Genomic DNA, 18,295 nt, shown 5'->3' with positions numbered 1-18,295 from the left:
ATTTCCTCACTATTTCGGAGACCATTTGCTGCAGCAATCGAAGTTCTTTACTATATACAATAGTAAGTAGATGATCCATGTAGAAGTCCTGGAATGTTCCATTAACGCTCCTAGTTCAACCTTTCAACAAATGCCTTGCGTTCCCACGATAGTCACTTCTACGTAATCGGAACGACCCGGATTTATATTCGGCCAAGGACTGTCACTTCACCAACATTTCCCTCATATGTATGGCAAATGTTTATGTTGCTACAACGAAAAACTTGCCGTCTGTTGAAGCAATCGGACAGCCCGATGAGATGCAGCTGCCACTCCGTACGTCACGCAAACCATGCGAAAATCTTGGATTTGTTGGAGTTCGGCATGCTTTGAGGATACGCAGACGAAGCAAGCTTGTGTAAAAGTCTTGCTAAAGTTGAGGTCCTACAGATAATATGTCATTCAGCGAGTAACGCGTACGCGTTACAAGCGGTACACACACGCCTCGGTCACAAAATAGCATGCGATCATATCGCAGCCTTCACTAATGCGGTAGATAACAGCACAACTCCTTCTACTGAGACGGGTGGATCGGAGCTGGAGTTTAATCATGAAGATACGCGTGCCATGGGCGGCGCTCGCTCGAAATGTAAAGACGTTTGCGGTAACCTGACGTGCTATGTCAGCAGCGAAGAACGGATGGAACGAACGGCAGCACCGTGCAAAAGGGTGTGATGACATTGTTTGCATACGGGGTAAGTCTAAGTACTGTTACACCGATCTTTAGGTATAGTGAACTGAGCTTAATCAGTTTAAACACATACGTGCCTGTCTCACGAACTGCGATTTTGCTGCGTTTAAGTCCTCTTCTTCTGTATTACTCATTCGTTTACGAATGTATAGCGATCATACAGTGTTTTATAGCTTTTTGCTTCTTAGCTATCTTAACATTATTCAAAACTTATTAATTTATATTATTTACAAATTTTTTATAAATATCTCTATTTTTAGCTGCATCCCATTATTCTGCAATATTGCATATACCCGTCCAATGCCTTGTATTCCGTAACCATGATAACTGCTTCCGGCCAACGCATCGTTTCCCTTCAATTTTTCTTTCGAGTATTAATTGCAACATGTGGTATTTGGTGTTTGTCATGATATGTTCAAGATAAGCTGTCTTGCGACGTTTTATTGTTTGTGGAAGGTCACGTTCTCCATTAATTCGTCGTAGAACCTCTAATTTAGAAACCAGATCGGTCCACGGAGTTTTAAAAATTCGCCTAAGAATCCACATTTCGAAGGCCTCGAGTCTGTTCATGTCAGAAACCTTGAGTGTCCAACATTACGTGCCATATAAGAGCACAGACCACACAACACTTCACAAAACGAATTTTAAGATTCATATTGAAGTCATGGCAGCTTAGGTTAGGTTAGGTTAGCCTGGTTGGCAATAAGCCACGCATAGACATTTTGGTCCCTAGCGATACCAGATGGACACCGACTTCTATGAATACCTAAAGTAGACATCATGTAGGATGTCAGCGCTTTTGACGAATCTAAATAGGGCTGGGAGTTCCGCTTTTGAGACGTCTCCCAGACCCTGAAACAGTGGGGCTCCCAGGCATTTTAGTCGCGTTTGTAATAATGCCGGACAAACGCACAGAAGGTGTTCTAAAGTCTCCTCAACATCCTCTCTGCATTTTCTGCATTTGTCCGTGTTAGCAATCCCTATCTTGTACGTATGTGCAGCCAATAGATTGTGACCTGTTAGCATACCTATGATAGTTCTGCATTCCTTTCGCGAGAGCTAAGTACGAATTGAGTCAGTTTTTTGTCGTTAGTTCTACACATGACTATTGCTGTTTTGCATGTGGTCAGTTTAGTCCACCTAGCTTCCACTTGCCTTTTCATGTGGTCGTCCATTTCGTCGTATATTGTGCTTAGCGGTTTTGGTATGTCGTTCTCTTGTTCAAATGGTAGTCTCACAGCACTTTTTGCTATCTCATCTACTATTTCGTTCCCCATAATGCCTTTGTGACCAGGTACCCAGTGGGTATGCAGCCTACTGTTTCCGGCTAGCCTTTCTATGGCCCCTGCTCCCTCGAACATATTTGGACTTAATACAATATGAGCTTATTGCTCTTATTGCTGCTTGACTATCTACGTATATATTAATTGTTGAGTTCTTTCTTGTTCTAGTGTAGGCTAGCTCCGCGGCTTTCCCCACAGCAAAAACTTCCGCTTGGAAAATACTGCTGTGGTCTGGCAGCTTTATAGGCTGCCTTATTCCTAGTTTTGAGCAGTAAATACCCGCTCCCACTCCATCTGAAGTTTTAGAGCCGTCTGTATAGATGTGAAAAGTTCTATGCCTTTGTGCCATCCCTCCTCTTCAATTGTAGTGCGAAACCTTCTTTCCGAATTAAAGTACGGAGTCATGTAGTCCGTGCCACCTGAGCTCCACTTTCCTATTGAGCTGTGACCGAAGGTTCTGCAGATGAATACCCCCGCAGCCATTAGCCTCCTCGCGGATTTCGCTGCCAGGTTTTCCGCCATGAGGTCAATAGGTGGCATGCTGAGTATTATTTCCAGCACCGCCGTTGGAGTGGTCTTCATCGCTCCTGTTATGCACAGAGCAGCCAGGGACGGCTCAATGTGCACCGAAAGGACCGCGAGCGAGACAACGGTGGTGGCCTAGCGTTCATAGTACACCATTCAGTGCAGTATCGTCTTATTGATGAAGGCATCGACCGCAGGGACAGCACCTTAGAACGTCAAGGTATAGCTGTCCGGTCAGGCGATGCCGAGCTCGAAATATTCAATATTTACATACCCCCTGTCACCTGCTGCCCGGCAGGATATCTCCCCGATATTGGTAGTACGTGACTTAAACGCGCATCGCGATCTTTGGAATTCAAGCCTGCCAAATGATCGTAGGGGACAGCTATTGACAGAGCAGATAGACGATTCGACGTTCAGCACTGTAAACGACGACGCGCCCACTAGTGTAGTGGGCAATTGCAGCAGCTCGCCTGACATAACAATTGCTAGCGCAGGTCTGATAAATAGCATAACCTGGCGACCTATGCTATCGCTTGCATCAGACCACTTGCCCATTATCATGTCGATCGAAAGACCTGCCGACTTCGTTTCCGCGGATCACCGGTCATACATCAACTTTAACAAAGCTGATCGGACCAGATTCGCGGAATTTACTGAGGACATCTTCGCAGCCCTACCCACTCCCACCGATGTGCGCGCAGGCGAACGCGCATTCCGCAAGGCGATCACACCCGCCACGGCTCGCTTCATACCCGCTGGACGGATCCGGGAATTACGTCCCAATTTCCCAGCTGAAGCAGCCGCTCTGGCGAACGAGCGTGACCGCCTACGTCAGGCCGATCCCGGGGACCCTCGTATAAAGTGGCTCAATTTGGAGATCCGGCAACTGGTCACCCAACATAAGCGGACCAAATGGGTAGAGCATCTGAAGTCCTGTAACTTCACCTCTGATGTGAGCAAGCTCTGGTCCACCGCCAGCTCCCTGTCGAACCCGACAAAGCACAACGACAAGGTGGATATCACCTTCAACGGTCGTACTTCGTCGGACCCGAAGAGATGCGCGAGCTATTTTAGCCGGCAAGTTATACTGCATCCCTCCGGTCGACAGATCCAAACGTTGTGCCTCCAGACGGTTGCACAAACTGCCCTACAACAGTGCACCGCTTATTTTCACCAGCGACGAGGTTCAGGGGGCCATCAAACTAATGAAACCATCAAAAGCCATCGGCCCCGACGGACTTAACATGCTGATGTTGAAAAAACTGGATCCATTGGGAGTAGAATATCTCACTAAGGTTTTCAATCTGTCCATGGCCACTCTCATCATTCCTGATAAGTGGAAATTAGGGAGAGTGGTCCCACTATTGAAGCCTGGGAAACCCGCCAACCAAGGGGAGTCTTATCGTCCGATAACTCTCCTTTCCCCAGTAGTGAAGACACTTGAAGCCCTTCTACTCCCACTTCTCACTGAACACCTGACTCCAGCCCCACACCAGCATGGTTTCCGTAGAGTGCACAGCACCACCACGGCATTCACCGTCATAAACACCCAGGTAAACCGCGGACTAAACCAAAAACCGCCCCTGCGAGGGGACTGTCCTAGTAGCGTTGGACTTACAAAAGGCTTTCGATACAGTCAGCCACGCCACGCTACTAGATGACATTTTACAGTCGACACTCCCACCAGGGCTGAAGAGGTGGACCGCGAACTACCTGAGTGGTCGTCACTCGTCGGAGATATTTCGAGACCAAACCTCCAAACAGAGAAAAATAAAGCAAGGAGTACCGCAGGGTGGTGTCCTTTCCCCCTTGCTTTTTAATTTCTATATTTCGAAACTCCCCCAGCCACCAGCGGGAGTCTCACTGGTCTCATACGCCGACGACTGCACGATAATGGCGTCGGGCAATGACATTGATGGCCTATGCTCTAAGGTAAACGACTACCTCGCCCGCCTTTCTCCCACTTAGTCCACGGCGACCCTTTTCACCACCTGGACAAAGGAGGTCAAGCTGTCACTTCAGGTGCATGTCGATGATACCCCAATACCGACGGTTAATAACCCCAGAATATTGGGAGTCACCTCTGACAGCTTGCTCTCCTTCTCAGCGCACACAACCGCTATTGCAATGAGAGTACAGAATCGCAACAAGGTCCTCAAGTCGCTCGCCGGCAGCACTTGGGGCAAAGACAAAGAAATGTTGCTGTCGACTTTCAAAGCAATAGGTCGAACGGTTCTCAACTATGCCGCGCATGTCTGGTCGCCTGGAACCAGTGATACGCAGTGGACGAAGCTACAGACCTGCCAGAATACTGCCATTAGGACCGCGACAGGATGTCTCCTAATGTCCCCAATTCAACACCTACACGATGAGGCTAACATGCTCCCTGTTAAGAAGCACAACAAAATGCTCGGCAAGCAGTTTCTGATAGGGTGTCACCGCAGGCCTCACCCATGCAGACACCTGCTCGAGCCCTAGCCACCTCCCAGGCACATCAGGAGACACTTCCTCAACTACGTGGACGAGATCCTGGACAAAACAGACAGACCACTCCAGGATCAGACAGTATACAGACAGGCCATAAACGACATCCATCGGGAAACCCTTACCACCTTCTTAAGCTCCCCACCCCCGAATGCCGTTAACGGAGTCCAACCACCACCCATCGCAGTTGAAGAGCTCCAGCTTCCCCGAGAGTCCCGCGTAAGCTTGGCACAATTTCGTTCTGGATACTGTAGCAGGTTAAACTCCTACCTATCCAGAATCGACCCCGGCATACTAAACATATGTCCAGCATGTGAAGGCACCCCGCACGACACTAACCACCTTTTCACATGCCCTAAAAAACCCACTCATCTAACACCTCTCTCCCTCTGGACCCAAGCCGTCGAAACAGCTAGTTTCCTGGACCTACCGTTAGATGAGCTAGACGAAGACGACCGGTAACTACACTACACTGACAGGGCGAAGATACTGCTACAACAACAACCAATCATACTGTATGGGGCACTAGTATGGTGGAGCAAATCTATCCAAAAACAGCGATAACCAAACTGGGAAAAGTACAAAGGCTTGCTTGCCTATGCATCACAGGGGCTATGAGAACTACCCCAACAGCTGGCATGGAAGCACTCCTTAATCTCCCACCACTTCATATAGCAATCCCAGAGGAAGCAGCTACGCAAGCACTCATGCTACACATGAAAGAAAATTTCAAATTAGGCAACCTCACCGGTCACCTAAGTATCCTAAATAAAATCAAAAACACCATAAGCATGGCTCAAGTCTCAGACCACATTGACCCAACCCTCTGTTTCATAAAAGGATACACAGTTACCTTTCCTGAGAGGATCGAGTGGAAAACAAACCCAAAATGGATGAATGATGATTCACAAAAATGGTACACTGATGGATCAAAAATACCGCATGGTGTAGGGGCAGGACTAGTGGGGCCCAGAATCCACAAATCATTCACTCTCACCAGGGACACCACCATCTTCCAAGCGGAACTATCCGCAATAATGGAAGCAGCAAATGTCATGCAACGTAGAAACCACAAGAGAGTAAAGATTAAAATAGTCTCGGACAGCCAATCAGTTCTAAAAGCTTTAGATAGCTATACCTACAAATCAAAAACTCTCTTAGAATGCCATAAGGCACTCAATAACCTGCCATCCGAAAACAATGTCTCATTAATTTGGGTACCGGGACATGAGGGATATGACGGCAACGAAAAGGCAGACTTTCAAGCCAAAAAAGGGGCAGATGTAAACTTCATCGGACCTAGTCCCATATTCGGATTCAACAAAAACAGCCTAAAACTAAAAGTAAAATACTGGGCCGAAACTCTATTAAATCAGCATTGGAACAACGTAGAGGGTCTTAGACACTCCAAAAAGTTACTAAGTTTCAACGCCAAAAGAGCTAACATGGCCCTCACGTTAAACAAAAAGAGCATTCGCACTCTCACAGGCGTCCTAACGGGCCACTTCACCTGCAACAAACAGTTGCATAAATTAGGCATAACTTACACCAGAACCTGCAGATTTTGCTGCGAAGATGAGGAGTCTATAGAACATCTCATAATCGCATGTCCGGGGTTGACGCATAGAAGGAAAAGGTTTTTAAACAAGTTCAATCACTCCCTCAGAAGGAGCTGGTACAATTCATAAGCATACTTAACAGTCAATACACAGCATAGGTTGCACAATAGATCAATATGGTCGCAGTGCTAAAGGGCCATACCTTAACCCTTTACTACCATTAACCATGAACCATATTTATATATATAAGTGGCGTTTACACCTTTTCGGGTGTTTGGCTGAGCGGTCCTCCGGTTAGTGGCGTGCGTCTTAATGTGCAGAGATCCTTCTACAAATGGATAGATTCCCTGCTACAAACAAAGAAAGCTGAAACCGCAGCAGCGGACAGTACTATTCAATTACAAACAAGTAGAGTGTATCCCGCAGGGGGCGCGAGTTATTCTATTTGAGTAGAATAGAGTAAAGAAATATGCTGCACAGTCACGTGCTTTCTTTATTAATAGAAATTCAATACTGCTCTACATTTTGTATACTTAGGGCTATTAATAATACTAGGATGCGGCGGCAGATTTTCAGTGGAAAATTTTTTATCAGTCCTTATCCATTGCTTATGTTATTTACTAATACTTATCTATTGTTCCGGTTGTTTATCAGTCCTTATGCATCGCTTATATTATTTACTAATACTTATCTGTTGTTTGTTTGTGGAACATTCCGTTTCGGTTGCTGCCTGATACGGTTTGTATCGATAATGCATTCTCTTCTCCTTCTTAATTGGCGGGATAACCGCTTACGCGATTTTGGCCGAGTTTAACAAAGCGCGCCAGTGGTTTCTTTCTTGTGCTAACCGGCGCCAATTGGACACACCAAGTGAAGTCAAGTCCTTCTCCACCTGATTTTTCCAACGCAGAGGAGGCCTTCCTCTTCCTCTACTACCACCAGCTGGTACCACATCGAATACTTTCAAAACCGGAGCGTTTGTATCCATTCGGACGACATGACCCTGCCAACGAAGCCGCTGGATCTTTATTCGCTGCGCTATGTCTACGTCGCCGTAAAGCTCATACAGCTCATCGTTCCATCGTCTGCGATATTCGCCGTTGCCAACGCGCAAAGGTCCAAAAATCTTACGCAGAATCTTTCTCTCGAACACTCCAAGCGTCGCTTCATCGGATGTTGTCATCGTCCAAACTTCTGCGCCATACGTTAGGACGGGCATGATGAGAGTCTTGTGGAGTGTTAGTTTTGTTCGTCGAGAGAGGACTTTACTGCTCAGTTGCCTAGTCCAAAGTAGCACTTGTTGGCAAGAGAGATTCTACGTTGGATTTCAAGGCTGTTATCGGTGTTAATGCTGGTTCCTAAATAAACAAAGTCTTTTACAACCTCGAAATTATAACTGTCAACAGTGACGTGGGTGCCGATACGCGAGGGCGCCGACTGTTTGTTTGAAGACAGGAGGTACTTCATTTCGTCCTCGTTCATCACCAGACCCATTCGCTTTGCCTCTTTATCCAGTTTGGAGAAGGCAGAACTAACAGCGCGGTTGTTAAGGCCGATGATGTCAATATCATCGGCATACGCCAGCAATTGTACACTCTTATGAAATATTATGCCTGAGCGTACGATGCTGTCCAACATCAGATTAAAAAAGTCACACGACAGCGAGTCACCCTGTCTGAAACCTCGTTTGGTATCAAACGGCTCGGAGAGGTCCTTCCCAATTCTGACGTCAGCAGTGGCGTAGTAAACATTCACTTTATTGTTTTTCAAAATATTCTCCATGAAGATCTATACACTTTTGCATGCGTTTGAACCAATTGTCGAAGCACTTTTGCCACTCTAAATGAGGTACCTCCAAAACATGCATTCTGAATGCCGCAACCGCTTCTTCAGGTGTCGAAAAACGTTGACCTCTCAGTTTGTTTTTTACGTCTTCTTCTTCTTAATTGGCGCGATAACCGCTTACGCGATTTTGGCCGAGTTTAACAAAGCGCGCCCGTCGTTTCTCTCTCGTCAGCTAGTTGGACACACCAAGTAAAGCCAAGTCTTTTTCCATCTTGTGCCTTCCTCTTCCTGTGCTATCATCAGCAAGTACCGCATTGAATACTTTCAAAGCCGGGCCTTTGATTCTATTCGGACAGTCTGGCCAAGCGAACGAAGCCGCTGGATCTTTATTCGCTGCGCTGTGTCTATGTTGTCGTAAAACTCATACAGCTTATTGTCTCATTGTGTACGATACTCGCCATCCCGTTAGGACGGTCATGATGGGAGCCTTATACAGTTTTAGTGTTGTTCGTCGAGAGATTACTTTACTACCCAATGGCCTACCTAATCCTAAGTACAGGGTGGGCCATATAGCGTTTGCTTTTTGAACCACATATTTTTTTGAGAATGGTAACACAAATGACATGTCAAATGTGTTCATAATTTACTTAAAGGTTTGACATTTACGAAATGGGACACTATACACTTGTTCGAAATTGGGAAATATTGAAAACTATTTCCAAAGTGGTGAGTCTTCTACTCAAACTGTGAGAAATTTGAAAAAAAAATTCATTTCACATCGGTGGCTACGTCAATAAACAAAATTGTCCGATTTGGGGCTCAGAAAATCCACACGTTACTGTAGAGAAGCAAATTCAGCCACAACGAGTCACTGTTTGGTGCGGTTTTTGGTCTGGCGGCATCATCGGGCCATTTTTTTCGAAAATGAGCGAGGAGCCGCGGTTACAGTAAATGACGAGCGTTACCGTGACATGCTCAACGATTTGTTTTCAAAAAGAGGATGACATGGACGACTTTTGGTTTCAACAGGACGGTGCAACTTGTCACACTGCCAAAGTTACACTCGAACTTTTGGCTACCGTTTTTGAAAACCGAATAATCAGCCGAAATTCCGATATCGATTGGCCGCCTCGGAGCTGTGATTTAAGCCCGTTGGACTATTTTTTGTGGGAGCCGTTAAGGACAAATGCTGTACGAACCATCCAGAGACGATTTATGCTTTAAAACACGAAATCGAAGTTGCCATTCATGAAATTGGAGCCCAAACAATCGAAAATGTGCTTTAAAATTGTGTTGATCGAATGGCCTATTCTAAAGCCAGTCGTGGCCGTCATTTGAACGATATTATTTTTCATTCATAAATGACAATGTTCAATCTTTAAAATAAAAAAAAAAGGTTGAAAAAATATTGATTAGTTTTTTTTTATAGCCGATTCAAAAAGCAAATTTTACATGGCCTACGCTATAGTACTTTGAAAGAAGCCAGAATCTCCGTTGCACTTCAAGCAGAAAATTTGATCGCCACTCTGAAGTAATCCGCACACGGTTTCAAGGAGTCTATGCAAGCTGGTATGTACAGTATGTACTGCTGCGACAGCTGCAAAAAAAAAATTGTTATTATTATTCTTGTCATTATTGTTATTATTATTATTATTATTATCAATTTTATCATTTTTATTTTTGTTGTGGCAGTTCGTCTTCTGTAGGTAGGCCCAGCAAACCTGCTATTTCAACGAGCTGTGTCCAAAAGGAGAGGGGTATTAGATTAGTGGGTTTGAGAGGGTACCATGCGGAGTACCTTCCCATGCCGGACATATATTGAGTATGTCGGGGTCAATTCTGGATAAGCAGGATTTCATCCTGGTACAATATCCAGAATGTAATTGAGCCAAAGGTACGCGTGTCTCACGAGGCAGCTGAAGCTTTTCAGTAGCGAAGGCTAACGGCGCATCATGCAAATTAGAAGCCGTTGCGGCTAGGTGAGCGTGATGGCAATCTGCACAAACCGCGTGGTCCACTCCATGAGCTCCTAATGCAAACGCAGCAGAAATAAACTTCGAGTACGGGTGGGGCTCAATGCCAGCCTTAAAAGCAGTATTAGGAGAAGACTAACGCTCCTACTCGGAGCTGCTATAATTACGATAGAGGAGGGTTGAAGTTCAGTCAATTTAGGCAGCCCTTGATCGGGAAAACTCCGAATCATCCGGATCTTTGGAACAGGCTGCTATAGAAACATATTAAGAGAAGAGGAAATTATAATAGACTGTGTGTGTAAAATTGTGGCTTATTTTATGCGCTTCTACAACATAAAAAAAGTTCTTGCATTGTGATTTATCAGATTGCGTATTTATTTTTCAGATAATCGGACTGAAGCAAATTTTAGTGACATATATCTCGCATTAAACAATTTAAATATTAATGTGCACGAGTTATTGGATTATGTTAATTGTGTTCAGCCAGTGTCTTTAGCTGTAGAAATTCCAAAATTTCCAGCCCATAAAAACACAAATTTGAATTTTTTAAAACCTGGAAGTACAGAAGTTCTTACTCGTCCGGTGCATATATATGAATATCTTCCACCCATGTTACCTTCAGATTCTGGCAGTCTGCTACCTGCACATTATATGCAATCGTACTCTTCATTTTCCTATCGTCACGATAAATATTGGGAAAATGCTGGAACAATTACGGACATTAATCAAAAAGTTTACACTAAACCTGAACAGTATCTAACTGGCTGTGGGTATACGGTAGCAACTGCATCTGGTTCAATAAAACGGCTTGGTGAGCTTAAAGAGAGTGTGCCTTCTGAGCCCTCGCCAATCTGCTTGAAGACAACAATAAGTTCATGTCATTCATATGACGAAGAAGGACGTCCCACTAGAGAAATTAGCAGTGTCGTTATGACCACAGGTGGCTTTATATCACCTGCTATTGAAGGAAAACTTCCCGATACAATAGTTCCAAAATTTGTCGGTACGTTTACGTATATGTTTTTTTACTGTATATGTTGTTAACTTCATTCAGTTGCAGAAAAACTACTTGGTTTAGATGCTCCGCCTCCACCTCCTCCTTCTCCACCTCCGGCTCCCGTTGCCGATGAAAATCTGATAATAGAACATAAACCCCGTAAAAATAGTACAAGTGCTTCTATAGATCTGAGTAGTATCGGCGTCTCGTTTTCCTCCCAGCCTACAAAAGTACCCATCAATGTTGGTAAACCACCAATTCCCGGTGTCTCTAATAGCAACACATTCCTAACAAAGTGCCCCCTTGCTAATAAAAATGTTGCAGCATCCGAAGTAGTGAACCCAACTGCACCAAAGAAGGCTGTGCCAAATCATTTAACGCAACATACCTTACAAGCGCCGACACTTGCATCAAAATTGCTTAAAAAGGCTAAAAAGAAGAATACACAAAACCTGTCAAATCCTTTGGCAGCCAAATTTAATCGCCCAGATCTTCAAGTTTCTGAATCTGGCTTGATTTCAGCCGGCATGCATAGCTCCGAAAAAACCCAACGGAGAAATAAAAAAATCTTACAAAAAATACTTAAGACAGGAATGGACTCCGCACCTGACTATTGTGACGCCATTTTTCAGCGGTTAAAAATGGAAAAGTTTCTTAAAAAACAGTCAAAGTATCAGAAAAAATTATTGAATAGACACAAAAACAACGTCCAATCAAATAAGCCAGAGGGCTTAGCAAAGCTGGATGAAAAGAAGCTATGTTCACCTTTATTATCGACTACTAAAAGCAACAGTGCTACTCCATCTATGAAAGAATGTTTACCTTCGCCACTAGTTACAAATTCCACAGCTCAAACTTATATATCAAAACCAGAATTGGCACTAATCTCATCAGTGGCCCTTCCGAAAACTTTGATGAAAGATAACCGTTTTGACGCTGTTTCCAATCTCATCCATGATGGCGTTCTCGATAATGTGCAAATACCTGTAGATGTGTCTCTGGGTCATGATAAGAAAGCATTTCCAGCAATGAAATTGTCAGCAGAACTAGATAAAAATAAATTAAATATCTTTAAGAAAATTTCTAAGCAGAAACCTCAAAAACCATTATCTCCAAATACGAATTGCATGGCTTCGGCCCAGATTTATGGTGGGAATGAGGGCCAATTTATCAATTTGCCTTGCGGAACCACTATTACGCCATCTCCAACATTATTGAATCGCTTGACGTCTGGCGATACGAATTCGGTTTCTCCTGAGGGATTGGAAAAATCTCCACACATGCCTATTAACTGCGATCATGGTAGTGATATAGATTTGGCAAGCAATATTAATAGCAGTAGCTTCTCAGAGGTTATGATGCCTTGTGTATTGAATAATTCACCACCGCAGCTTGACGAAGTTAATAAACCTAAAAAGCGAGGTCGTAAGCCAGGAAGCAAAAATTCGCTGAAACAAGCGGTGGTATCACCTAATAACCCAAGTCAAATGGCGCAGTTAAAGAAAATTAAAAGGCTAAAATCTGCCAAATACGCATATCCATTTCCGCTTGGGAATTTAGAAACTGCGAATTTTATGTCTAACAGAATGGAACTCTGCACTAGAAAAGAGGATAATATTCTAAATTTACCACATGTAGAAGGCATATTTCCCAGAAATTTGTCCACAAATGTCAAAGAATACCGAAAAGAGCGCAAAAAAAATAAAGTGAAAAATCAACCCTTGAATATGTCGACGAGTGAAAAAAACATATTAAAACAAGAAGCTGGAGTTCCAACAAAGGAAGAAGTTAACACTATAAATAAGAAACTGATGCGCATGGATACTGTTTTACAACCGCTAGAAGCGTTTAATGAAACCTTGATGGAAACGGATAAAGAAGTTGGTAAAGTAATTCCTGCTAAACTTGCACCTACATACAAATCGCCTACTAGCAAAAAGCGATCAGCTCCCCAGATGCCTCCTGCCAATCAAACTAATTCAAGTTTAATTTCCGGTTTGCATCCAAACATTTTTATGCCTACGTCTGGAATAGGAAGAGTACCTAGTTTGCTTAAGCTTTGTCCCTTCCCAACGGGGCCTGGTTTGATACCCACTACTGCACAAAATTTACTCTTTCCACGTTTGCCAGCAGCATTTCATTTACCTATTCCGAGTTTTAAGCATCACTGCGTCGATAAAGTAACAACTGCAGGTAAGTGTACCTTTTGACTTCAGCAAATAAGATTATGTCTATTTCAAAATGGAAGTCGGTCTTATTACAAAACAACCTTTTAATTTCTAATTGAATTTATATTGTTTTATTTATCAAACGAATTTAACCCTGCATTCCATAGAGTCAGAAAGCACCAGCAAATCACTAGATTTGCTTCTGTCGCAACCAAGCGGAGAACGTAGCTACTGCAATGTACCTCCTTTTGTGCCAGAATCAATGAAACTAATGTCGCATGAGTCTAAAGCCAGTATCACAAAACTTGAAAGAGATAGTCCAAATATTTTTAAACCTCAGCAACCATCTGCAATCGGTGATAGGATATTAAAGAATTTTGATAACTGGAGCACACCTGATATGCATTCGTCGTTGAACCCAGGCGAAGGTCAGAAATCAAATGAAAGAAATAGTATTAAATCTCCTAAACCAAAAACTGAAAACTCAACTTTGGTCGGCGACATATATTCTCAAAATGCATCACCTAATAAAACTTTAGCAGCATCTGCTTCTGTACGTATACTAAATAATGATGACCCAATTGAACTCTCTGACGACTCCGTCGAGTATCCACTACGATCGGTGTTTAATACTTCGAGTGAACTACTTTCCAAAGAGTTAAATCAAAACCAACATCAGTTAACAACTCCTCCATTAAATTTTCCCCATGTGGAGGACTTATTTTTGCCAGTGTGTAATGACACTGCGAAAGATTCAACAAGCGATCTAAATTTTAATTCGCAGGATCCGAAAAAATCAAAAAAGGCCACTAAATACTCGAAAAGTACTAAAGACATTTATCCAAATCCAACAGCAGACTTATCTTCAATTGAGCTTTTTAACGCTGAAAAAGGGGGAGTCGGTAAATTAGCAGGTGGGGCCGATTTAATACCGTTAATATCAACTGGATCAGCGTATTCTTCAAAAACTATACCTTCAACTAGTTTAACAGCGACAGTAGCAACACCTTTCGCTTTACTCAAGAAAGATTTTCCGCCTCCAAAAACATTTGAAAATTCATTGTCAGCAAATATAGATGGAAATGGAATTTTATGTACGAATACAGAACTTCACAAAAAGAAAAAAGAGCATAAGAGGTTAAAAAAACTTAAAGACGATAAGGTAAAAAAGAAAAAGGATAAGAAGTCAAAGAACAAAGAACGTGTAGAACGCCCCGAAAAATTTCTGCTTAAAAATGACACGGTATATAATAACAAATTGAAGGAAGCTTTGCTAGGCGGTGAAGAGCAACGACTGATGAATAAAGATTTGTTAAAAAAATTAAAAAAAGAAAAGAAGAAAAAATATAAACAGGTACGCAATTTGCTTAAATAAATGATTTTTTATGCAAATACCAATCGCTCTTCACAGAATTTTTGTATATTCCTATTAAAACAATACTGTACATAATATGTAAACCAGTGAATAAGAATTATTAATATTAGTTATTAGCTTAGCAACAGTTACTGGATGACGTTCTTGATAAGGATTACTTTAAAATTTTAATTTTTTGCGTTGCCTTATAACGTTTATAAGGGTAAAATATTTTTACATTGATTTAATTTGTTCATGTGAATTCATGTTATTAGGCAGGATAGGTGGCCCACGAACCAGAAATTTGCTTAAAAAACTCATAGTTTCACTGCGAAAAACCAAATGATATCTTTCACATCAACCTTAACTGTACAAATACTTGGAATGAGGGTGGACTATATAGCGTTTTTTTATACTTATATGTTATTTTGGCAACGGCCACCGTAGCCGAATGGGTTGGAGCGTGACAGACAATGACAAACCACCGAAAGTATTTCTGCCATGAAAAAGCTCATAAAAAAACTGTAGGTCCCTCCATTTGTGAAACAACATTAAGCCACAGACCACAAATGGGAGGAGGAGCTAAGCTAACACCCAAAAAAGGTGTAAGCGTCGATTATATATATATTGACAGTGAACGCTGGAAATATTGCAAAGTTATTTGGTGGTTTCAACAGTCAGTGATTGTCTCAAGAAGAAGGTCGATATGTGGGTGCAACACAAATTTTCTCAAAATACCCTTTTGGACTGAACTGACGGCAATAGTGAATTAACTGCCAAGAAGGCTTAGTGGCATTGAAAGCGAATTATCCGCTACAACCTACTTCCTATCGGGCGCTGTTGGATGTTTGGGAACATTAGAAAAAAAAGTAACCCCTCAACCTACTTCCATTGGGCGGAAAATTAACTCCTACAACCTATTTCCAACGTGTCAGAAGCTTCAAGAGCTTAATGGGAGGTTCTATGGCATCTGCTTATAGTCCAGACGACGCACTAAACGTTTATAATATTAGGTTGGGGAATAAGTTCGTAGCGTTTTACCGAATACTTTTATTTAAACCAAAAACAATAATTATTTCAATATCTGAATCGATTATATATTCGCTGTTGCTACTTACAACCTCTTGCCATCTCTCGACCAATTTGTTGATGCCGTTAGTTAAAAAAATCTTGTTAATCTTTTTGAAGCAATGTGAAAAATATTCGTTGGTAAATAATAAAAACCACTTACATGTTTTATAAGACAACATGAAAAATAAAAATTGGGAAATAATTTATTAACAACGCAAAAAATATTTCGCGCTCATAGGAAAGTAAAAATTGGAAAAAATTTTCAAGAAAATTTATTAGGGGTCCATGACTGAATATAATCCACGTTGTTGCGGAATCGCTCCTAGAAATGAGTAATATTTCAGTTTACCAATTATTTTAATAAAATAATATAAACGTAATAAATAAATTTAAGGAAAGTGTTTTATTCGAGCTATATTACAGCTAGCTACAAAAAAATATATGAATTAAGTGCACAATTTCAATTCCATATTAGTTTTATAGTTTCGTACTGCCCGTTCGCTGATAATTTTTGTATATAATAAAGTGGAAATTCGTGATATCATATGTATAATATTTCTTGAAACTGTTACATAGATAATAGCCCTGGTAACTAGTGCTTTGATATTAATTTTGTAATTTAGTTTTAATGACTAATAAATAATAATAATAATAAGATTGTCATGTATTAATGATATAAAAAAAATCTTATTTAGCTACTCACTGATGCCGTTGAGCAAGCGGGTATAACTCCGGTTATTGATGCTTCTGATATCTGCAGAGTTGAGAAACCAAATACCATTTTTTCAATAGGAAGTACTTTGCCAAATTTAACGCCGACAACAAGTCTAGCAAGTTCAGCGACGTCATTCGTACCTAAATTAACTCTTAAACTTGGTAGCGTACAATCACCTTCTCAGTTTAATGACACTGTACAAAAGAATTTGTCTAGTGCAACTACTGTTGCTTCAAAAGAGTTTGGTAAAAAGAGGGAGCCATCGCCGGAATTGGCAAGAATTTCACCACTTGTTACTCGACCGCCGAAGCAAAAGTTTAATATTTGTTAGTATTACCTCTAAATTTGTTAAAGTCACTTTTAATTACTATTTTTTTCCAACAGCTGAAACTGTAACAACATCCTTATTAAATTCTAATCAACTCGACTCAGTACCTCCCAGTGGTAGTAATCCTAATAACACTTTAGACCCTCTTACCGAGATTAACGTCAGCACAGTAATTTCTCCAATTAATCCGACCATACGTTCCATTGTACCTCCACCTAGTCCATGGTCATCTGGTGGAACAATATCTGCCAGTTCCGTCTTACTTCCGCAGCAACTATTACAGTCTGCGACGGCTCAAGAACACTTAGGATTCAGTAGTAAAGCAGATGGAGGGTTGTTGGCAAATACAATTGCTGGTACAACACGATCATTGTCCTCTACCGAGTCCCAAAGTCCAGTGCCGTTAATTTCAGAAACAAGCCGTCCATCATCTTATATTGTAAGTAAATAAAGTAAAATCGACATCAGTAGAAAAGTTGTTGAATAACATTAATTATAAGGATGCTGAGGGTAATCGTGTGTGGATCTGCCCGGCATGTGGCAAAGTAGATGATGGTTCTCCTATGATTGGCTGTGACGGTTGCGATGCATGGTACCATTGGTATGTGCTGTATGTTTTGTAGATATCAATTAATTTATTTCTATCGCACATTTCAGGATATGTGTGGGAATATCCATTGCGCCAAAAGATAACGAGGACTGGTTTTGTCGCGTTTGCATAACACGAAAGAAGGGTATTCATGCTACTGACAAAAAGCGTAAGCGGAACAAAAAGAAGTAGTTTTAAAACGATATAAAAAATACAAATAGCAAACAAAAAACTGATATTTATATTGTTCCTGATAAAGACATGTTATATAAAAAACCATAGTTCGAAATTACACCAGAGAACTCCATCACATTTAATTATTGAGTATATGTATGTTCGTATTACACAGATTGGTTGAATACAAGAACGATGTTTAATTTCAATTCGAATTAATTTTTACATACAAAAATATATGTTTTATTCCGCCTAATTTTGTGTTTAACTAATCATTATTTAAGGTATGCCAACTGATTTAACTCTGATTGCGTTGGTAAGCACAATTTTGGTAAGAGGAAACTTTGATTATGGCGTCAAAAAACTAACGAATCTCAATTAAGAAGAATTCGGATATTATCAGACTTTAAGGAAATATGAATGGTTACAACACGACTAAAGAACAATCGCACGACAGCTATCTACCTCTCTTTATATCAATAAACACAGTTTTTCACAATTTATTGGACCAAAACACTTCTGATCCAGGGAGGGCATGCTGCAATGTATGTTGTGTC

The 18,295-nt window shown here is 41.6% G+C and overlaps 1 protein-coding gene across 4 annotated transcripts in view; it reads left to right on the top strand.

The window, feature by feature from the left end:
* Nucleotides 1-17,994, top strand: part of LOC129250845 (transcription initiation factor TFIID subunit 3) — a 34,676-nt gene extending 16,682 nt beyond the window's left edge. For 3 of the 4 annotated variants that reach the window (XM_054890442.1, XM_054890443.1, XM_054890444.1), the window contains exons 4-10: nt 10,728-11,345; nt 11,397-13,532; nt 13,675-14,861; nt 16,628-16,973; nt 17,032-17,414; nt 17,476-17,576; nt 17,633-17,994. In XM_054890442.1, the coding sequence (XP_054746417.1) occupies nt 10,728-11,345; nt 11,397-13,532; nt 13,675-14,861; nt 16,628-16,973; nt 17,032-17,414; nt 17,476-17,576; nt 17,633-17,756 (4,895 nt within the window). In that variant the 3' untranslated portion in view covers nt 17,757-17,994. The remainder of the gene's footprint in view (nt 1-10,727; nt 11,346-11,396; nt 13,533-13,674; nt 14,862-16,627; nt 16,974-17,031; nt 17,415-17,475; nt 17,577-17,632) is intronic. The other variant, XM_054890445.1, reaches the window with a different exon arrangement.
* The last annotated feature ends 301 nt before the right edge of the window (nt 17,995-18,295 follow it).

The sequence above is a fragment of the Anastrepha obliqua genome, chromosome 6, assembly GCF_027943255.1.
Source record: "Anastrepha obliqua isolate idAnaObli1 chromosome 6, idAnaObli1_1.0, whole genome shotgun sequence".
In the NCBI taxonomy this organism is placed as follows: Eukaryota; Metazoa; Arthropoda; class Insecta; order Diptera; family Tephritidae; genus Anastrepha; species Anastrepha obliqua.
This window is presented reverse-complemented; position numbering and strand designations above follow the sequence as displayed.